This window comes from Syngnathus typhle, linkage group LG1, assembly GCF_033458585.1.
Source record: "Syngnathus typhle isolate RoL2023-S1 ecotype Sweden linkage group LG1, RoL_Styp_1.0, whole genome shotgun sequence".
NCBI classification, from domain to species: Eukaryota; Metazoa; Chordata; class Actinopteri; order Syngnathiformes; family Syngnathidae; genus Syngnathus; species Syngnathus typhle.
In genome coordinates, this window is record NC_083738.1 from 23,384,756 (window position 1) to 23,405,785 (window position 21,030).

Consider the following 21,030-nt stretch of genomic DNA (forward strand, 5'->3'; position numbering starts at 1 on the left):
AACCAGTGGGCCGGCCGTCATACGCATACGTCAGCGCCATCTTGGGACAGTTTTTGCGCGCTTTTTCCTTCTTTAAAAACTAGAAAATTACTCTAGGCTGTACATATTGTCTGGAAATAAGGGCAAATATATCGACAGTCATTTTTTCAATGCTTTTATTCTTTTATATCAAAGCACATGACATGTGACGAGAGAACCCAAAAGAAAGCTTGAACTCAAGGAAGACACAAATGAGAGCACACTATACACATAGCCTGTGTAGCGATAAGGCTTCACTACTTTAGTTTGATAGACAGTCAATGAAATGTCTCATTGTCCAACTGAGGTTTGTGTGAAACAAAACAAATGATGCAAGACTGCAAAAACAACCACGGCCAGCCCTCTTTCGTCAGACCTTTGACCCGGAGGCTGCAACCTCGTCGTCGTCAGGTGGGCAGGGGACAAAATCGGCCAACATGGCGGCGATGGAGTCGTCTTGCATCTGAGAGAAACAAAATGCGGCCAGTGTTCAGTAATGCCTGTGTCTGTTAAAACAGCGACCAGCCTTCAAAGATTGTGACCTTTGGTGGGTAAATTATTTTTTCAACCCTCATGGGCGCCCTTCCCAGCATCGATACAAGGTAAAAGAAAAAAACTACCAGTTTGTCATTTTTCCTGCTTAATGATTTGCATTTGTTCTTTTACCCTCAACTCAAATCAAACTGAAATCTAATGGTGGAAATAGTGTATTGTTTACCTTTTTCTCATCAGTACTTGGTCCCGCCTCTTCGTCCTCAAGCTCGTTGTCTCTTTTGCGCTTAACTCCTTTCGTCTCAGCCCCTTCACGTGCTTCCGTGTCTTTGGCCTTTTCTTCGTCTTGGAGGCACTCTTCAGGGCCTGACAAGGCGGCGGGTTCCGAAGGCAGTGGGCTGCCGCTATCGGGAGGAGCCGCCATGAGTTCGTTTTGAAGGACAGGCGGCTGGTCGTCACCGGTGCTCGCTTCCTGCGCGGGGGCCAACAAAGCTTCCTGCTGGAAAGTCCAATCATTGCTTATAATGCAGTGAGAACACACACAGACGTTTTCTATCCTCTTATTGTTGAGTTTCTATTTTGACCTGTCAAAGTCCTGCCCATTTATGTAGGACAGTAACTGGAGTCAGGGAAGCATGCTGAAGTGGAACATCTCAACTGAGAGACAAGCTCTACATGTCGTTCGCGCGCATTATTCCAAAATCAAAACAACTGTAAAGAGTCTACATATTTTGAAAGATAATTTCAGTTGCGTTTGAAATATCAAAAGTGTTTTGCGATCATTCTTTGTGTGTTCTATTTAGAGTTAAATCTATTAGTGCTAGTAGTAGTGGGCAGCCTTGGTTAGGTCCTGTGTTGATGCACCACCTTGTTTTTACCTACCTGCAGCGGCGGTTGAAACTCTGCGACAGGTGGCTCGCGTCGAAAGGAGGCCGCTTCCGTTGTCTCGTCCTCGACCGGCTCTTCCCTCTCCTCTGGCACACCGCCTCCGGTCACGCACAGGATCTGAGGCATGGTGGGGTCGTCCATCCTCTCCCTCTCCTCCTCCTCCTCTTCGTCCTCTCTGGCCCCCTCCAGGACTCCAATGCTCTCCACCTCCTGCACTCGGGCACGCTCGTCGGCGACGTCAGCTCTGCTGAGCTGGATCTCCTGGATGCCTCCCACGGTTTCTCCATCGGTGCTTGAGGCGGGCAGCATGACTTCTGCACAAGGCACCTTCTCCTCCTCAATGCCGCCCACGTTCGCTTTGTCCTCCGCTCCCTCTAACAAAGGCATCGTGCCATCTTCACGCCCCTCGTCTTCTTCCTCGTCCTCCTCGTCCTCCTCATCTTCCTCCTCCTCCAGCTCTTCCCCATCCTCATCAAACTCGTCAAACTCCTCGCCCTCATAAAACTCGCCCTCAGGGAAATCGCTGACTTCCTCCTCCTCGTCCTCATCTTCCTCCAACTCTTCGTCATCCTCCATGTCTTCCTCTTCGTCTTCATCGTCCGTGCTGTTGATGTTGATGACGCCAGAGTCTTCGTTGTTGGAGTCGGCGGGCAGCCTTGCCTGAGGGGGGGCCAGTTGGTTCTGCAGCTGGTGCATTTGGAGGGGCAGCCCCAGGGCTCCGGGGGTCGAGGGCTGCATCAGCATCTGCTGGAGCTGAGGTCTGACGGCCGCTGTCTCCCCCTCGCCAACCGGCGGAACGAGAGAGACCACCGAGGAGGTGTGGGGAACGAAGGAGTTGACAGCAGCGGCGGGAAGAGGCGAGGCGGAAGAGGTGGCTGGGTCATCAGGGAGGGAAACGCCATCCGTCACAGCTGGAGCCACCGCTACGGGCTCGGCGGCACCGCCCACGGGTGTGGCGGCCGCCGGGTTCTGTGGCGGGGCCGCGTTCTCGACGGGCTCGCGTGTCTCCGTCGTGAGCATCCCCGGAGGAACGATGACCACGCTGTCGTCAGAGTCGCTGGCCAGCGAGATCTCCACGTCCTCGGCTTCCTCTTTGTCATAGCGCACAAAAACAGGTCTCTGCCCCTCCGGGGGGCCCAAATTGGCCGGCTCTGGCTGGTGGTGCGCGTGCGGGGACAGAATGGCATCGCCTGAGGCGTGGCCTGGAACCAGAGACAGGTGGTTCTCCAGAGAGCCCAGCAGAGCAAGCGAGTGGCGGGCGGCGGGGAAGGGGCTTGAGGAGCCGGGGCCTCCGAGGAGGGTGGGTAACGGCAGGCCGGGGGTCGGGCCCTGAGAGGACGCAAGGACGGGAGCTGAAGGGCTGGACTTCAGTGTGAGGGGTGGTAAGGGGATGGCGATGGAGGGAGCGCGCGGGTGGACCAGGGCGTTACACATAGTCAGTGCCTCGCTACAGAACGAGGACACCTGAAAGGGAGCGAGGACAGCCCACTGAGTATGCTTTTCATGACAACGCCAATGACGACATCACGTCCAACCTTGAGGTTGCGGTCTGCGCGCCCTTTGCTGAGAATAGACACGGCGCAGGTGAGAGGCGGAGGCCACGTCGGGGACGGAACCAGGACGAGAGCCAGCAACAACCTGAGAGTCCAAACACATGACGATGACACGCAAAGTAAACAAAATGTTTTTTGAAGGATTTTATCAAAAAACTGCCAAGCTCTAACTTAGATAGATAGAGGTAAGTAAATTTGGAGTGTGAGACAGAGACTGATAAATGAAGAGTATTTGAAAATGGTTTCTAATTAATTCAAGTTTTTTTTTTGTTTGTTTTTTTAAAACAGTTTAAATGTGTTTAAAGCATTTGAGAGGTGCAACTATAATCTCTTTTTTTTCTGAAATATGGTTTCTCCGTATCACAAATTTTCCCAATCGCCTGCCGTGGGAGGGTCGTTTGAAAGTAAACGTGTAAGCGTACTTTTCTAGACACAGCCCAATTGAGTGTTTCCTGTACATGCGTAGTGTACCTGTAAAGTTCCCGCCGAGTGAGGACGCCGCCATACTGCCCGCTGACGCCCCCTGCAGACTCGGAAGTGCTGTTGCAGCTGGACTGCTGCTGCTGCAAGCGCACGCACAGCGGCAGCAAAACCTCGTGGAGACGCTATGGCACAAAATACACGGCGTCAAATAATTAAAAACTTTTGCGCGTTTACAACGCAAATCGATGCTGAACGATAAGTGCACCATTGTCGGTTTGGTTTTTTTACCTTGTGAAGGTCATCCTTTAGGAGGGTTCCGCTGGTCAGTATGATTTGTCTTAAAGCTTAGCGGGAGAAGAAAAGAATTCAAATAGGCCGTCATTTTGAAAGAGGGTGCGAGCATTTTTTCAGTAACTCACCCCTGAGAGCTGAAAGGCAGGTATCCTGGTTGGCCAAAATGTCGCCTTTCTTCTGAAGGGAGGGCCCAACTGCATCAGCCATGACCAACGGTTTGGTCCTGCGAGGGCCCGGTTTGCCACCGGGAACCGCATCAGCCGACAAGCCAGCTCGGAGCTGCGGGAGCCAAAGAAAAAGGACGCGGCTGGGTTTCGCAATGTCGTACACTCACTCAAAAAACAAATGCAACAAGACCTTGACGGACTCGGCCCCGGGTGTGATGTCACCGAGGAGGTGGGAAAAAAGGAGCTCGGTGTGGCTGGGGCTCCCCTGGAGGATGCCGGCAGACGCGCCGGCCACCTGCACCCACGCTTCCAGGCTTCTGTACACGGACACGCGCACCGAGCTGTGGGATTAAAAGGTGTCGGGATTGAATTGCGACTCACAGTTCACATTGAGGATGATTGGCGTGACTCACCTGTAGGCTCTCTGCTGCCCGGGGTTACTTTCAGGCGGAGGCGTCCATGCACTCAAGGTTTGAGAAAAGAGCCTCTGGAGGACCGCGGCGTACTGCACCATGCTGCTCCGCACGCTGCAGTCAAGACGAGGTCAGATAAGTACGTGGGCGCTTTTTCACTAGGCGGGTGCGCATCGTGCAACTTACACAGTGAAGAGCGCAGTTAAGACGTCCAGTGTGCTGGTGTGAATGGCAGGCAGGAGCAGCAGCCTCACACTGCCGTCGCCGGTTAAATTCTGGTACGGAGAACAAAACGAGTGCAAATGACCCGTGGGGTGGCGTACGCGGTGTTGGTGTCGGCCGCGCGGGATACTCACGATGCTCTTGGCGCTGATAGCGAGAGCTCGACACACCAGATTGAGAATGGGTCTGACGGGCAGACGCACAGCCGACGCCGGATCCACCCTGTAGACGTGTCAAGTTCACACCATTTGCACAACGAACCCGCCGTTCATCGTTTACACTCTGCCGCTATCAACACGGATTTGAGCATACATGCTGGACCTTGAGTTCCCGTACAAAGGGTCCGTATGTCTATGATACCTAAAATACATTTACTCAGCGTGCCTGTACATACCCGAGCGTGTGCTTGAGCGCGAGACACACGGCCGTGTATCTACGCTGGAGCTGCAGCGGCAGCAAGGGATCCGATTGATCGAGATGAGGAAAGCCGAGCTCCACCCCGGGACCCTCGTATTGCGCCGTCCTGTCTGTGGTGGCCCACAACAACAACATTTCAATACGAGCAAAATGAGGCCCGGACACGGCGGGTGAGCGCGTACCCAGTTCGGAGCCGAGGTAAAGTTGAGACAGCGCGACATTGGCCGTGGCCACGAGGCAGTGAACCTGATTGTTCCATCGGTCGGCTCGGCCAGTGCCCGACGCTCGGTCTGTCAGACCGCCCAGACAGGGGAGGCAACCGAAGCACTGACAAGCCACCTGATGGGAACACGACGCACATACACACAATGTGACGCGACTCGCCAACGGAAGCTGCGGCGGCCTGAGCGGGAGAACAAACCTCTTGGCTTTTCTTGTTGTAACTGTCCATTTTGGAGAGAAAGTAGGCCCCCAGCTTGTCCTGAAATAATTAGCAACTTGAGTATTGGACAATGATGACCAAGCAAATGAAATTTGTTACCCGCAGGGATCCACACGCTCGGGGGTAGTAGGTCATACACGCCGTCATTCCCTCCATGGCCGCTAGCTCACACTGGCATCACACACATAGCATATGACATCTATAAATGTTTTTTGTCCTCCTTTGGGGGTGACTGTACACATTGATCGGGTGCCGTCTTGCTTCCTTGGCTCACCTCTGTCTTCAGACCCAGCAGTGACGTGAGGATGCCCAGGATGCAGTTGAGGCCCACCTCCCGTGCCAGCTCTGCCAACTGAGACGAATATTGCAGCAAGTCCTTTAAGATGGTCACGGCCAGCTGGATGGTATGAACGGGAGCCTGGGACTGGAGAACAGGCTTTGAGGAAACATCCTCCCGGATGTGGACGACGGTGACAGAGACGCAGCATTGAGTGTCACCTGTATGACTTGTTGAAGCGAGCGAAGCCAGGAGAGACAGTGTTGCTGGAACAGCTCACATGAACTGTCCTGAACCAGCATGGCGAGGAGACACAGCCCCTCAAATCTGCACACAAAGACAACTTGCTGATCCAAGCGGATCTCTGACACGTGTTGATACGGAAAAAGAAACTTACTTGGTCTTACTGGAAGCCAGCTTGGCGTTGCTAAACCCAAGCAGACCGGCTGCCGCGCTGGTACCCTGTCAACATCAGCTTTGTTACAATTCATACGGATGCTACTATTACTCATGCCCACTTCCACCTCTGAAAACAAAAATCAAAACGATAACCCCAGTCCACGTTAGGTCTATGGTTTTTAATTGAAGGGTTCGTTTATCCGACGAAACATGATTTTCTTGTGCCAGGTGAACAACAAAAGCGAGCAAGTTAGCAGATGGCTAGCTAGGAAGATAGCACACGTTCGGTCGTTGAAGGCGGGCGTTCTTCAAACTACCTGCGTGCGGAAGACGCCATGCTCTCGGAAGCTGTCCAGTAAACTGGGCAAATACTCGGGACGCTGCTCCTTCAGAACCGACAAGAAACCTTCAGTCAAACGCAGAGCAGACGGACCATGCAGCAAAGACGATGCCGACATCTTGCCTGCCTCCCTGCCGGTCCGCTAAGTCAACGTCATTAAGACGCGACCAAGCACAGCGTGATGTTTGTCAAAGGCGACCTCCATTACAAAAATAATATTTTTTTACGAGATTAGCAACAATTAATTAAGGACCATCTACAAGGAACTATCAATACCCCGTTTCCTCCAATTAAGATAACACGGTTTAAAATGATGAATCCTATTTTGCTAATTAAAGCGGATCATTAAGATGATCATTTTGTTACAATCGTTGTCCAATAGTCCTAATTGTGGAAAGAAGTTCAAAATAGGCTTACATTTTAGTAACAAAATGTAAACGAATCGCATTTTGTATAAGTCACCTTTTTTACTTAGAAGGCGACCCGTAGAACCTCAAAAAGATGGCGTCCTTCGAGCGCGTGCGCAGTTCACTTGTTTTGCTGGGTTTGGACGCATTTGGTGTTTCACGACGACGCTTCCCTCCAAATTAAAGCCCACTTGACGATGGCGAACGAGCGCCTGCGAGTCCTGGAGGAGGTTGAGAAGGAGATTGCGATGATCTTGCAGTGTGCTGGTCAGCTAACAAAGGACTTTTGTTGTTTTTCCATTACGCGGATGTTGCCGTTTTACCTGCCAAATGTAACAAGTGACGCGAACATCTTGGCAAGGCATATTTTTAATGCACTGTAAAAGCATTCCAGGACAGAAATAAAAGAGTTCACTAAAATAATTTGACAAAACAAAGGGAAACTGTATTGTAGCCAAAGCATCACCCCCTCATGCACAGCATTTCTGCTGATTCCGTCAATATACTTTTATACTTACCTCAAGATTTGGGGGTGACAGATTCGATTGTCATTTTTGTGCAGGCAATATTGTGATGGAACTTTCCAAAGACAAACACAACGCCAGCCTCCTAGACAGACAGCTGGTCCAGTTCCAGAGCTCCGTCGGCAGAGTAGAGACTGAATTGAGTGGCCAAATCCGCTACCTGACGCAGGTAACACACGTGTACATGGCACATTTTCAAGCTTTAATATAACATGGATTTGTCGTGTCACTCCATTCAGGTTGCCACCGGCCAACCTCATGAGGGTTCCACCTATTCCTCAAGGAAGGACTGCCAGATGGCGCTCAACAGAGCCGAGTACGCCAAAGTCAAACTGGGAGAATTGGGACGGACCTGCGAGGTCATGTTGGAGCCGCCGCTGCAGCAAACATGAAGAGAAGTCAAGTTGTTTTCTGCACCTTTATTTGGACAAACTTTTGAGCGAGAGCAACATGGACTGTGAAATGTTTCCCACCCAGCTAATAAAAATATTTGCGTATAATCAAAGATAGTCACTCCTGCTCCGATGGTAACCGTGACAACAGTTAACACAGAGGGTCACCCTCATCCCCCTCTAAATCCAGGCGGCCAAAGTCTTGGATAACCAGGTCGTCGGCTTCAGGGGAAGGGCTGCAGAAGAAAAAGTAGATGATAAACAAAATGGCTACAAGCGTGTCAAAACTCCTCCACGACAAAATAAATTCTCGACCAACTATTCTACCGCTTGTCTCACCAATAATGGTCCGTTTAGGTCAAGTTTTTAGCAGAAAGCAACGCTCATTTAAAGTGATTTGTCATCGTTCTCAAATTGGAGTAGCCCTTCAGACTATTGGTCATTTGGAAAAATTGGGGGACTCGTCACGTTGCTACTCACACCACTTGCTCGGCCGAGCTCACTTACTCGTTATCGAGGTCGGTACCCGCGGCAGCTCCGGCTTGTGGAACCGCTGTGAACACCATAAATTAAATTGTGCTTTAATCCTGACGGTTTAAGAAGATTAAATCGGGATGATTTCGGTGTGCCTGTGCGTCACCTGGCTTTTGGTCGCTGGGTTTGGGATGCATCAAAAAAAAGGGAAGCTCCACTGCCATGTCCCTGCATTCATGCGCACACACCAGCCACAAAAAAAGAAAAAAAAAATAAGAGGAAGATCAGCAATGTGTACATACATCCAAATGATCAAAGTAGAATTTAAGGTTTTTATAGTTTACCAAAGCCAATAACCTACAATTAAAAATTCACATACACAAACTAAAATTACAGTCACAAAGGCTTTCATAGTTAATTTTAAGGCTATATTTCAAGATGCACATACGGAAGGTCAAACTTTAATACTAAATTAATAAAACTCATCTTTCATGTGTTAGGAAAAAAAAAAAATACACTTGGCTCTAAAAACGACATTAAAACTAACACATCTAAGCGAGCAAGGCATAAATAAGGTTTTGGACGCACCCGCCCCGAGACACCACCAGTTTGACTTTGACGCGATAGGACACCATGAGGCCCAGCGTCTCCTTGTTGCAGCCTTCATTCATTCTGCAACACAAATAATCATCCAAAAACAAAGGATAGCGGGCGGGCTGACAGAGAGGGGGGGTGGGGCAATATACATAGTGCTGGAGGCCAGGTTGGTGTTGTGGAGACTGAGGTCGCCATCCATCGCCAGGCCTGGCTTATGGCGGTTATCCCCCATGGAGGGTGTCAGCGTGTACACCTGGCAGAAGGTGGAACTGGCGCAGACCTGCTCGCTGATTGACAGTCACCAAAAAAAACAAAAAAAAAACTGTTTTGCCCCTTTCACCATCAAATTGGCTGGACATGTCGCAAGAGGGTGCGCCAAAAAAAGCCAACAGGATGGCGAAGATTTTGCTTGCACAAACTCACTCGACCTCCAGCTGGGCTACGGGACACTTAAACTGATCCTTAAAGAAAATCCAGACTTCAGTGTACTGGCGCACTGCGGGTGAGCAAGATGGAGCAAACGGCGTTAAACGACGGAGACATGTGCGCGAGCGTCCGACGGCAGCTCACCTGCGATCTTCACCTTCTTGACAGTCTTGCTGGAGTTGTTGGAGACATGCACGTTCACGTTGATGGGCTCGCCGTGGTAGTACAGCTGGTATGGTAGAGCATGTGGCGTGAAATTAAGTGGCACAATTTGGGGAAAAAAAGCGGATTGGACACATTTCAAGATGGCTGCTTGTCAAGAACTTCAGCTTTGTAGCTGCTCGAATGACGTGGAAATATTTTTTGAAATGGGTATTGGGATGCCATGGACCGAACAATCGGAAGTTGATGCGCCGTTCTGATGACATGTTTGGAAAAAGGTTCACCTCCTTGTCTAACGATGCCTCGAGGTGGAGCGGCCTCTCGGACAACAAGAAGCTTCGAGTGCTCTCCGCGCTGGGTTGCGGGCCTTTCTTCTCCGGGGCGTACTGCACCTTTCGGATGACCAGTTCCACAGCGTTCCTGGAAGGAAGCAGAATTTAAAAAAAAAAAATGTAAGATGTGTATTTCTCAAATGATTCCGCCATTCGTCCGGGGGCAACCTTTGAAGGATCTTCTCGCTGACTGACTTGGCGCAGTAGGCCTGGATTTCAAAGTCCACACCGCACGCCTTGCCCACATCGTCGTGTGCGGGCTGCAGGGTGACCGAGCAGGGCAGGTTTGGGGGGATCTGAACACGGCAGCCCATTAGGCTCCTCCCCAAAAAGCAGCTCGACGTGACGCGGCTCAGCAGTCTTACATTGAAGCAGAATGGGTGCGCATGCTGGCCCAGTTTGCGCAGGAGCTTCTCCTGGAGGACACTCAGTGGCTTCTGTTCGGCGACACGAGGGAAGGCTTGGACAAGGCTGATGTAGAGATCCTTCCGGTATGGCAAACCCAAGACGTCAGACTCCTCCCGACCGTAACGGAACACGCAGGTCAGGGTCACGAAGACTGCCGACACAAACGACACTTGCGTTGGACATGTTTTCACACCAAGTTGAAGTTAAAGAGTGCTCATCAAAAATTATATCAATTCTTGATTTGACAAAAGGAAACCTTGATGATCGATACAAACATATGAACGGTCAAATCGGAATTCAACCAAATTAAAAGTTCAAAACGATCAAAGGTACGTGGAAGTTGAAGACAACTGATGTGCAAGTCTTTAGTGTACCACTTTGAGGCAAACAAATGCACATTGCATTCAATTACAAGTGCATAAGCGCCAAACATAGAATATAAAAAAATCTACACACCCCTGTTCAAAAGCATTTATGACAAACAAAAACAACAACAACCACGTTAAGGTAGTAATGGACATTAACTATCAAGCTGTGGTGACCTCTACCACTAGTGGTACACTGGTGCCCTCTAGTGGTGCCTAAAGTAAATTACTACCTATGTAGAGTTCAATTGTATTTCACTTTTTACTCTAAAAAAACTGGTTGTTTTGTAATATTTAATTATGTTCAATTTTAAGTACAATATATGTTTTATTGAATTATAATTTTACTGCTTACGATTTTTTTTCCAGCTACATGATGGTATTGTGGCTTACAATAATATTAAATCCTTTTTTAGGAAAACCACTGTTTTTGATGAACACTTGGACCAACTATGCTTTTGTATTTTGATGTTGGCGATAATGGTGCAACTTGGCAGAAAAAAAAAATTGAAGATCAGATTGCTTGCTTTACCTTTGCGATCTTGTAGATACTCAGGATCCACCAGGATAACTCCATCTGCACCAGCAAACATCTCAACATCACTCTACAAGTTTCACGTGCATGTATCGTACATGTACACTTACCCACTGGATCCACGTGATCAAAGTGGTCAACATAGACACGCTTGCCCAGATAAACGCTGAGCTGCAAAGTGGAGAATCGTCAGCGTTCACCTACACGTGGTGCCGGTGGAGTTGACCTTACCTTGCCGTTGGGGCTGATCTTCTTGAACACTCTGGAAGGAAACGAGCGGCACTTGCTCAAATGTGTTCTTCACAATTCATTTTTCACGAGACACTTTCATGTAAATTTGGTGGGTTTTTTTTTTTAATCCAAACAAGAAGCAGTCACGCTCAACACTGGCTCCTATTTGCAGTGACCTTGAGACAGATTTTATAGATATGTGATGACAAAAAAAAAACAGGGAAACAAACACCTCATCACATTTTCTGCCTTTGGTGAGTCTGAATATCGAGGATGGGGTCAGACCCCAAAAACTAAAACCATGCAGGAAATCAGGCAAAAGTGCAACGGTGCACATTGGAAGCACATCCGGTTGTTAAAGAGGAAGCCAGTGTTTTGGGAGCACCACAGTTTGTGAAGGATGAACACGGGTGTTTTCTGACTTGAAAAAAAACACTTAGATTTGTGCAATTTATTATTTTCCTTGATGGCCAAAAGTTAACAAGTACACTTCAACCGATGCAAGACATAATGCCAAAGATGTTTGACGTTGTATTATATTTGAGAAAGTTTTTTTTAAAAACTTCTTTGCGTTTGTCACACAAACTTGAGTACACACAGTTTAGAGGGTTTCTTTTTCCCCCATGACATAATTCCTAGCAATCCCATGCTATTCAATGCCGAACCTTAAACAGCTGAAACCGCCCCCGACCGCCAGCACCAAATCACCTCATCAGCTTATTAAACTTCATCCCTTTCTTTTCTCCTTGGGTTTCCTCACAAATATTAATTGGGTTATTGCACCACCGCTTTTGTTCCTGACGCATTTTCTGTTAGAGCTAGTTTTTTTTTCTTTTTTAAATATAAAGTGCTGGAAAAGCCACGAGTTGCTTTTGGCAGGCAAGCAAGCAATGAGCGCCAGCAAAGGAAAATGCAAAAAAATAAAACAGGTTTAAAAGATACCTGGTGCCCTCTTTATCGCCCATCTCGTCGGTGCCGCTCGGGTCGGGTTCAGCTGACGTGTGGCATGCTTCGAGTTAAATGTCCCGGTTTTGGGCTCCTTGACGTCCCCGACGACACAAGCCACGCCCATAGTTTGACACCTTGAGCAACGCACGTGAGGTAGCAAATTGAGTCGTGAAAAACCAATAAGACAAATTGTTGCTTTTCTTCAGAGCCTGATAGCGTGAGTCATTTAAAAACGAGTTGGCTATTATTGTTATGCAAAAAGTTATTTACAAATTCTTATGACTAAATTTGTAAGATTTACTTGCGGGCTGTTTGTAGCAATATAACCGAAAAATAACAGCGGAACTGACGCCACATATTATTTTATTTTGTAAGGACATACCGGATGCCACAGGGTGGGGGGTGGAACACGCCCCTTAAAAACTCCGACTTAACACATCCGCCGGCTCGTGGACTGCTCGTGGACGGTTCGGTTCTGTTCGTCATGGCGCCTGCTCATGAAAGTCCGTCGTTGCTGCCGCTGGCGATGATGATGCTCGTGATGCAAGGTAATCAACAACATTAATAAGAACCAAAAACAAGAGGCACCCATTGTCGTGCGCATGCGTGCTGTCTATTTTGTGTCCCAGCCCAGGCCCATAACAAAGAATAACGGTCCGGTCCATTGATTGTGAGCGCATCGTTCATCGTTCTCTTGTCCATTGTCATACTCACAGCAATGACCATCCTTTTTGTTTTTTTAAGGTGATTGGTTTCCTAAAAGCAAGTGAAAATGCACTTACAGTAACCATAATTATAATAACGATAACAATAATGGTCAATAGAAGGAGAATGAAAAAGACATTGACTCACGTTGAGGCTCCTGTGGGCTGCAAGAAGGGGCACAAAAGTCCCTTTGTCGTCCTTTTGTGTGCAGCAGAATGCCAGTGTGTTCTGGAAGGCTAATTTGGAGTTCATTGTCGTTTTTTGTGTTTGTTGCTGCAGTGCGGCCTCAGGGACTCGACTTGGCCGACGCTCTGGACGCCGCCAACGCGCAAAGTAAGTCTTCATAGGCACACCAAGGGGGGAGAACATGCCCAAAATTGGCCACTACAAATAATCGACAGTGTGACTTTACAACTGGGAATTTGCTCCACAAAAAGTTGACCATATTGGACCTTTTATGATGAAATTGTGGCCAATTTGAAAATGGTTCAAAGGTACAAGGGTGTATTACTCCTACACCAGGAAAAAAATCAGTCCAATGTTTTTACATTACGTTTAAATTACACAAATGAAAACAAAGCAATTGCTTCCAGTTCAGGTGACAGGTGATACCCAGTGTAGGTCTTTTTAAATACTTACTGATTATTTTACAGTAGTATTACTGAAGAGCAGTTTAATAACATTGCTACTACAAAGGAGGAGTCAAAGTCTTCCAATTTTAATGTTATACTGTGATTAATATGATACTTTTTTCCTGGTACTGCAGCAACATGCATCTGTACTATCATAAGTAGAGCCCTCAAAAGTCTGAGAACGCTACAGCCCAAAGGAAAGGATGTCTTCCATTTCCAGGCCTTGACCAAATAGCAAATTTGAAAGATCCTATCAAATATGATACTTCTGACCTCATGTTTTGTTTTTTTTGTTTTTTTTATCACAGCCACACCAACACCTTTGCCAGGTAAAATACATGCATCATCCTAATTGAAATAATCCCATAATAATATATGCCATCCATGTGTCACACCGCCCCCTACAGGTACCAAGGCTCCGGTCAAACCCAAAGGCAAACCAGGTAAGGTTATGTGACGTTTCATCCAGCATGCAGCCACACGGCTCGCCATTTTCTTTCTTTTGGCTTTTCCCTTTGCCACGTTTCCACCCGTCCCTCGTTTTGAACACCGGCAGCCGCGGACGAATTTGACCTGGCCGACGCCTTGGATCCCAACAACGACATCACCACCACCAATAAGGGCAAGGGGGGTCGGCCTGCAGGTGGGTCATCCAGGGTTAGGGGTTAATAGTAGCATTCCTCTGTTTCCCTCCTGCACTTATTCCCGATTCAGTTAATTATTGGCTGCATTCAATGGTACGCATATGCATGAAGCATCCTGCTTTTACATCTCTGACCTCTCACCTGCCGTGCTTGTGAGTACAGGCGGATTTTCCGACAACGACCTGATAGACGTCAGCAACGACAACAGCTACAAACCTGACAAAGGCAAAGGTGACGACCACCGCCGCTTGCCCGTCAAGACGAATCGTTTGCCAAAGTGGTGTTGACGCTTTTGGTTTTGTGTATATTCAGGTGGACGACCAAGCGGCGAACGCGATCACGTCAACCAACGCGATGACAACATCGGTAAGTCTACTGCAGATGGCTCGGATGCGTTTGACCGAGGAGTGTGAGAGGTTGAGGAGATGCCTGTGCGTGTAGGGACCACAGCGGAGGTCGGCACCATCGCGGGAATCGTGAGCGCGGTGGGCATGGCGCTGGTGGGTGCCATCAGCAGCTACATCTCATATCAGAAGAAGAAGTTGTGCTTCGGCATCCAACGTAAGATGCACGCACACACATTTCTCCAACGGTCTGTCCACTCACCCACGCCTTGTGTGGCGATGACAGAGAGCCTGAACGCGGAGATGGTGAAGGCTGACGTTCCGGACTCAGTGCTGGCGACAGAACCACAAGGTAAACAACAGCCTGGTTAAAAAAATAAAAATCTGGTCAGATGTACATTTTATTTTGCCGTTATTTAGAGAGATTTTACGTAGCCCCGACGTAATTTCTCTATACTGACGTTTCTCTAAACAAAGTAAGCCCAGCCCTGTCCGTCTGCCATCTACTGCCCCCGTGAGGGCAAGATGGGCACAGCAAAAACGGTTTCATTTGTTTGAATTCTCGTGAATGATGTCTGGGGAAAAGGTTTGAGATAGGAGTGTGGTCACAAAACAAATCCAACTCGTATCTCAAAGCACGGCTGTATTGATACGAGTGGACTTGAGTGGATTACCTTTTGTTTGTTACGAGTGGACTTGAGTTGATTACTTTTTGTTTGTTGTGCTGCAGTGCAGCAAACTCTCCTGGAGCATGCCAGTGCTGAACCTGGACATGGCCGCAACGTGGTGTGACGACACGCAAACGCAGAAGCATTGAAACGGTGACCGGCGTGCACACGCCACACACACACACACGAGCGTCACAATGCACATTTTGGTTTTATTTAATGAGAAATGGAAATTTGTATCCACAATCAGTTGAGTTGACTGACATGAAGCTTTCGAGCATCCTTCAAAATGTGACTTTTTCTTTCATTCATTGATTGATTCCTTTTGTCAGTGTAGCAAACATTTTTGGTAGTTACTTGGTAGTAAAGGGAGCTTACTTGGACATTTTTTTTACTGACTCTCAAACTGGAGAAACGTGCGCTCCGCTCTGATTGCCTTGTTGGCGGCAACCGCAATGCTTCGTGCTCACGTTTGCTGTGTTCTTTCCACGACGACGACCTGTATAATTATTCCATCATATTAACCTCCTACAATGAAGACAATGAAGATCACAATAGCAACAACAATAATATTAACCAACATTTAGAAAAACGTGTTTCAAGACTGACAGCGGAATGTTTAACGTGAATGAGTGCATCTATGAAGCTGTTTACATGCTACCGGGATGCAGAAGCTAAATAAAAAAAAAAAGAAAACACAGAGAATGAGACTGGGAGTTATTTTTGTTTTGTTTTTTTGTCCTGGCCTTAAAGGCAGCACAAGCACACACACAAAAAAAAAGAGTGCAACATTGTTTAAAAAAAAAAAAAAAAAAAAAATCTAAAAGTTTATACCAATACATGGAGACAAATAAGTCTTGCTTGCATTGGCAAAGCCCTGAGATATTTACACCACGGTCGGCTCCCGATTGCTCACCCATTTTCAAGCTTAGTGCGTGGAAGGGGTCAACGTGACTTCAACGTATTTTGATGCACATGTAATCTGACAAAAAGGTAAGGGCCACTCTCGTGTCAATGGGCACCAACCAGCGTGTGTCCGTCAGACTGGGGCGACCGCAGCCATCGCGGCGGCGCGTTCGGGCGACGCCGCTGGAGAGTTGGCCTGGACCTCCCTGCGCAGCTCCTCTACCCTCTGCTCAAGTTGAACCCGCAACTGCAGCAGATTGTTCACCATTTGATGCTGAGCCACCTGCAAAGCCAAGCAGATCATTTCTCCACATAGCACAAACACAATTTAAAACATCTGAAGTCACACCCATATACCCAAACAGACGAGTTTTGCTTTTTTTTGTTTTCCGTCAAGATTCTCAACGAATGTTCGCTTCAAGCACATCTCAGGATCAACCAAGTTCAAGTCCACGTTGGCCTTGAGGTACAAGCACCTTGAGTTGTGTGCTTTTGAGATACATGCTGTCATTCCACCAATCGTGAGAGGAGATGCCCACCTGCGGTCTCATGCGAGGGTTCCATCGTGCGTAGTAAGTCGTCCACAGCTCCAGATGCATGCAGGACGCCAGCGGATAGAGCACACTGTGGCGCTCGTGGACATACAGAGGGTTGCTGAAGTCCTCGGGCTGGCTGAGTGCGACACGGGCAAACACAGGTCAGACTGGACCGAGATGTCGTCAAACTCTCCTCTTACCTGTTGACGTAGGACCACAGAGACGCCGTTTGGTTCTGGAGCTCCTACAAAGGACATGAGGAGTTAGCGAAGCGCCGTCATCTCGGGCTGCAGGTTCGTCCGTGCTCACCTGGGTCGCGCGCTCCTGCTCGCTGTTGCACAGGAAAGTTCCGAAGAGGCAGCTGTACAGGTGGTCCAGCAGCGTAATCAGGAAAAGCTCGTTGAACTCAAAGGCTGCAGGAAACTGGAAGAAAAGGTCACGGGGGTCACGGAGGAAAAGGCCCTGGAGAGTTTTTTCCTGGCCGGCTACGTACCTGCCGGCTCATCTGCCACACGCAGTCCACAAACTGAACAAAGAGCGGCGAACGCTCAGAGTTGCCGTGGTCGTCGTCGCCGTGGCCCACGCGCTGAGGAACCAAAGACGCAAAACCATTTAAAAAACAATAAAAAATACTTCTATGTGCAAATAAAACACAAAATAATTCCTAATTCCAATTTAGGGGTTTAACTGTGGTCAGGTCTGGCATGCGAGTCGCGTTCTTACGGCAGCAAACTTGTGTCCAAAGCTGATCCACTCCTTCTCCACCAGAACCTACAAGAAGAAGAAAAGAAAGAGGAGACTGAGGATAAAGTGTGCGTGTGCCCCCTCCGGACCGAGAGACGGACCTGGAATCCTCGAAGCGTGCGGTAGTAGCTGTCTAGCATGAGCATCGTCAGAGACGTCAGCTGAGACGTCCTGTCCCAGCCGTCGCTGCAGTGGACCACCACTGATGTCTTTGCACGCTCCAGCTTGGATGCCATTTGGGACGCTCCACACAGAAGCAGCTAAAGGAACGCACAGATTGGAGGAATAAAAAAAAAAAAAAGGGAGTGAGGCGACGAACATACCTGAATGTAGTGGAGCCAATGTGTGTGATCAAGGTTGGAGTGCCAGCGCTCTTGTTGGATGTCAGGATACAGCACATCCTTCAACTTCCTGAGGGCCTCACGCATCACGTGAATGTTGGGGATCTCCAGGAAGTTGAGATCCACGTTAGCGTACACGCTCTCGCTCTCGTAGCCGCCGTCCTTCGCCTGCGAGAAGAAGCCGAGTTTCACCTATGTGCCTCCCGTGTCGGATGGCGTGGCGGGTGACGTACTTTGTTGCTACGGGCGACGCTGAATTGTCGGGCGTCGAAGATGCTGAGCTTGTGGGAGTGCGCGTTGGCGTCCATGATAGTCTGGAGGAGGCGCTCGTCCTCTTTGCAGCGGCGGTCGGCCGGGCCCACCAGCGGCTGGCCGCAGCGCACCAGCGCCGCCTGCGACTCGGGGTGGAGCCATGACAGCACCTGACGAGAAAAACACGTGTGACTGGGCAATCATTGGGATCAATAACATTTTTTTTTTTTTTCTTAGAAATCTCCTCTCTCAGTTCATCAGGACAGCACAAATTTTAGTCCTTCCTCACAAAGGATGACGATTCTATGCATATGCAAGAATCAAGAGAGATGAAAAATGCTAATTGTTAGCCCTTGAGCCTACGACATTTCCCTTTATGGTATGTTAGCATTTAATTCTCAGTTTCATTTTGATGCTCAGCTTCAGGTAAGAATTGCAATAAACAACTCGAAATGTATTTGGGACCAATATTGACTTATAAAGTATGTGTTGCGGTGTAATGAGTGATGCGCTAAAGCCCACCGGAATGCGGCGCTTGGCCCGGAATGCCGCCACTCGCTTGATGTCCTCGTCCGAGACGTTGGCGGGAACCACCAGGGTGGCGGGGTACGTGTCGCACAGCTGGTAGGACGCGTTCAGTCGGTTGATGGTCCAGCTCTCGTTGGGGAGACCCTGAGCGTTGCAAGGTGATGTTAGAATAGGCCTCTTTGGCTAGTTAGCGTGAGCTGTAACCGCTCTTTTTCTTTTACTGGCTTATATGTAGAAGTTTATCTCACATTGAAGGGGGTTCCTACCTGACGCCGAAATTCGGCCAGTGGCTCGTATACCTTCCAGCCGTCAGAGTGGAAGCGCTGCTCGTAGCGGAAGGCGAATAAGGTCTGCGCGTGCACAAGGGAGATAATGACATCGATTGCCAAACTGTTTTAACTTGACAACTTTTAACTGACCAGCTGGTGGGAAAGCGGGAACGCTCGCGAGGCCAGCATCTTCGCTATGTTTGCGTGGCCCCTCCCTGTCTCGTAGGTGAACTTTAGGCTCCTCAGGTCCTGGGCAGATAGGTCAAAGAGATTAGGGATAGGCCGGGCCTGCGTGAACGGCATTCGTTACCTTGCACACCAGCTCCAGTCCTTCGGTGTTGTCACCTCGGTTGGGGATGCCCACAGTCTCCAGGCGGCTGATGACGCCCAGGTTGACAGCCAGAACAAATGGACTTTCCTGAAACCAAATATATCATTCCACAGTTGAAATCAGAGTACCGTATTTACCGCAAAACCTGGGATTGCTGAAACACTCTCAAACTGAAATGCTGTAAAACGACACGAACGTGAATGGGAAAGTTGTGCGCTACCCTTTCTGTGCTGCTGAAGTAGAGCTTGTAGTCAGTGATGGTCAGAGTTCCGTTGAAAAGGCCACTATAGGGACAAATATACATCACGTCCTCAACTGTAAACATGGAGGAAAAGAGGGGAGGGGGTATTTAAAAAAAAAAAAAAAAAAGAAGAGACATTTGAAGAACAAAAGTGTCACAGGACATGCATTTGAAACTCACTGGTTGTCTGGATGCTTTCCCCTGGCAGGAGAGGAACTGCAGTTGCCTTGTCACTCATTTTCAGCCTCTGTGCTGGAGGTTTCTATATGCACACGGACACATACAGTCGAGCAGTGGGACTTCTTAACGCCACAGCGCTTCTCCAAGACATCAGCATGCATTTTTCCTTTCCTTTCTTTAACCTAACATAGACTAACGATAACAGCTCAGCATTTTCAGGTATTTAATACTATAAACTATAATAATAATAAACTCGATTGTTTGGGATCGTGGGGTGCTTGGAAAAAGTCACTGGACCCCAACAGTTTGTGAAGCCACATACAAGAGAAATTGAAAGCAAAACGAGGAGAAAGGCCAGAAAAAAAAGAGAAGCCGACACTTGCCAAAGCGACGGGGGAATGCTCGGCGTCTTCGTCACCGTGGCAACGGAGACTCTCATCCTGCCGTGCGTGCGCCCAAAAGGGTCCGCAAGAGAGAGAAATTGAGAAGGACACAGCAAAGAAAGAAGGGGGTCGCACACGTAGCAATGCTGCAAACGAAACGTGTACGCAATCGCCCGCAACCACAACAAACATCCATTTTGCATTCTACCTTGGTAATGACGTCACAGGCGGCTGAGATATGACTGGACAAAGTTGCTGCAATCAACTGTTTACACCACTCCACGTGACCACCCGATGGACTAAACATACACACAAACATTAAATGTAGATTTCTGTGACACGCACTCAGAAATGTTTTTGTGACTCATGCTGCCTTCACGTTGTATGGGAAAGATGATATTTTCCAATTGTGAAATGGAAATTACGAGTGCACGAGGCTACAATGTTATGCTAGCGTCCGCTTTTTAAAACTAAATAACGGTGTTTTTAAACACGGCAACAAGTATAAATAGAGATTTTGCAATTGTGTATGCCACATCACGATGGAGGCCACAAATTAACCAACTGGAGAACGTTTAACAATGCAATATTCACCTGAGGACGTGAAGGCAGCATCACTCGTGCGCTCAACTAATGCGCGCATGCGCCAGTGGACGACGCTAACATGGTAAACATTTGTGTGGTCGGTTTACAAGCTTGATCAACAGCAAGGCCACGTCCTTTAATTGTCTTCAGGCCTATCTTAGATAAAAAATGAACCCAAAATGTACAAGGATATGTCAAGAAGGTTTAAAAATAAACTAAAACCAGATTTGAAAGAAAAAGAAGCGATTGAAGCGGAAGGAAGTGAAATGTAATCACTTGTCTGGATCGGGTCCACTTTCGCTGTTGATGACGGTCGAAGTCCAAGATCCAGTTGGGTCCTCCCCGATTTCGGCTTCGTCTGCCATCCCTGACTGAGAGATGGACACTGGTTCGCAGGCGTAGGTTTTGGGCCAGGGGGCGGGGCTCGGTTCTGTTTCCTCAAATACGTTGGATCAGGTCCAAGCCAAGAAAAGCTCACAAGCAGCCGGATGCAGAAGAAAAGAAACACCGGGACCGACCCAACGTCCAACCTGAAATAAAGATGCTGGCAATGATGATGCACGAAGGCGACGATGCTTTGTCTCGACCGACCCGG

General features: G+C 48.4%; 5 protein-coding genes across 13 annotated transcripts; 2 read left to right on the plus strand and 3 right to left on the minus strand.

Annotated features, from left to right (window-relative positions):
• Positions 1-138: 138 nt before the first annotated feature.
• Positions 139-6,509, minus strand: pelp1 (proline, glutamate and leucine rich protein 1). 2 transcript variants are annotated; one of them, XM_061293699.1, is made up of 19 exons: positions 6,323-6,509; positions 6,004-6,068; positions 5,828-5,933; positions 5,604-5,753; positions 5,429-5,500; positions 5,309-5,368; positions 5,070-5,226; positions 4,865-4,997; positions 4,605-4,692; positions 4,435-4,523; positions 4,249-4,362; positions 4,026-4,176; positions 3,794-3,947; positions 3,663-3,718; positions 3,423-3,556; positions 2,934-3,036; positions 1,393-2,862; positions 737-1,006; positions 139-481 (listed from the first exon to the last, which is right to left on the minus strand). In XM_061293699.1, the coding sequence occupies exons 1-19, from the start codon at positions 6,461-6,463 to the stop codon at positions 389-391; spliced, it is 3,606 nt and encodes a 1,201-aa protein (XP_061149683.1). In that variant the 5' UTR covers positions 6,464-6,509; the 3' UTR covers positions 139-388. The 2 variants fall into 2 exon arrangements, with proteins under 2 accessions (XP_061149683.1, XP_061149675.1); XM_061293691.1 differs by having other exon boundaries at positions 737-1,009.
• A 17-nt stretch (positions 6,510-6,526) lies between these two features.
• med11 (mediator complex subunit 11) lies at positions 6,527-7,781 on the plus strand. The gene is made up of 4 exons (XM_061280799.1): positions 6,527-6,532; positions 6,821-7,019; positions 7,315-7,445; positions 7,516-7,781. Exons 1-4 carry the CDS (start codon positions 6,527-6,529, stop codon positions 7,666-7,668), a joined length of 489 nt encoding a protein of 162 aa, XP_061136783.1. The 3' UTR covers positions 7,669-7,781.
• On the minus strand, positions 7,760-12,653 carry arrb2b (arrestin, beta 2b). Of its 3 annotated transcripts, XM_061294323.1 has the most exons (15): positions 12,529-12,653; positions 12,141-12,280; positions 11,199-11,229; positions 11,078-11,138; positions 10,965-11,009; positions 10,025-10,218; positions 9,828-9,955; positions 9,612-9,747; positions 9,310-9,394; positions 9,163-9,235; positions 8,889-9,026; positions 8,731-8,814; positions 8,309-8,370; positions 8,176-8,221; positions 7,760-7,904 (listed from the first exon to the last, which is right to left on the minus strand). In XM_061294323.1, the coding sequence occupies exons 2-15, from the start codon at positions 12,161-12,163 to the stop codon at positions 7,820-7,822; spliced, it is 1,191 nt and encodes a 396-aa protein (XP_061150307.1). In that variant the 5' UTR covers positions 12,164-12,280; positions 12,529-12,653; the 3' UTR covers positions 7,760-7,819. The 3 variants fall into 3 exon arrangements, with proteins under 3 accessions (XP_061150307.1, XP_061150305.1, XP_061150306.1); XM_061294321.1 differs by having other exon boundaries at positions 9,828-10,218; XM_061294322.1 differs by lacking the exon at positions 12,529-12,653 and having other exon boundaries at positions 9,828-10,218; positions 12,141-12,417.
• On the plus strand, positions 12,564-15,844 carry cd99l2 (CD99 molecule-like 2). 2 transcript variants are annotated; one of them, XM_061294487.1, is made up of 10 exons: positions 12,564-12,694; positions 13,131-13,184; positions 13,792-13,812; positions 13,891-13,926; positions 14,040-14,126; positions 14,290-14,358; positions 14,440-14,493; positions 14,569-14,688; positions 14,758-14,823; positions 15,202-15,844. In XM_061294487.1, the coding sequence occupies exons 1-10, from the start codon at positions 12,631-12,633 to the stop codon at positions 15,261-15,263; spliced, it is 633 nt and encodes a 210-aa protein (XP_061150471.1). In that variant the 5' UTR covers positions 12,564-12,630; the 3' UTR covers positions 15,264-15,844. The 2 variants fall into 2 exon arrangements, with proteins under 2 accessions (XP_061150471.1, XP_061150460.1); XM_061294476.1 differs by having other exon boundaries at positions 13,891-13,925; positions 14,036-14,126.
• mtmr1a (myotubularin related protein 1a) lies at positions 15,332-21,029 on the minus strand. 5 transcript variants are annotated; one of them, XM_061294229.1, is made up of 19 exons: positions 20,712-21,029; positions 20,059-20,149; positions 19,851-19,907; positions 19,468-19,549; positions 19,267-19,361; positions 19,026-19,133; positions 18,866-18,964; positions 18,713-18,796; positions 18,441-18,590; positions 17,900-18,088; positions 17,649-17,834; positions 17,427-17,585; positions 17,305-17,352; positions 17,075-17,167; positions 16,891-17,004; positions 16,782-16,825; positions 16,585-16,717; positions 16,166-16,328; positions 15,332-15,638 (listed from the first exon to the last, which is right to left on the minus strand). In XM_061294229.1, the coding sequence occupies exons 1-18, from the start codon at positions 20,798-20,800 to the stop codon at positions 16,179-16,181; spliced, it is 1,971 nt and encodes a 656-aa protein (XP_061150213.1). In that variant the 5' UTR covers positions 20,801-21,029; the 3' UTR covers positions 15,332-15,638; positions 16,166-16,178. The 5 variants fall into 5 exon arrangements, with proteins under 5 accessions (XP_061150213.1, XP_061150206.1, XP_061150237.1 ...); XM_061294222.1 differs by having other exon boundaries at positions 15,332-16,328; XM_061294253.1 differs by lacking the exon at positions 20,712-21,029 and adding an exon at positions 20,445-20,690 and having other exon boundaries at positions 15,332-16,328.
• Between the last annotated feature and the right edge of the window lies 1 nt (position 21,030).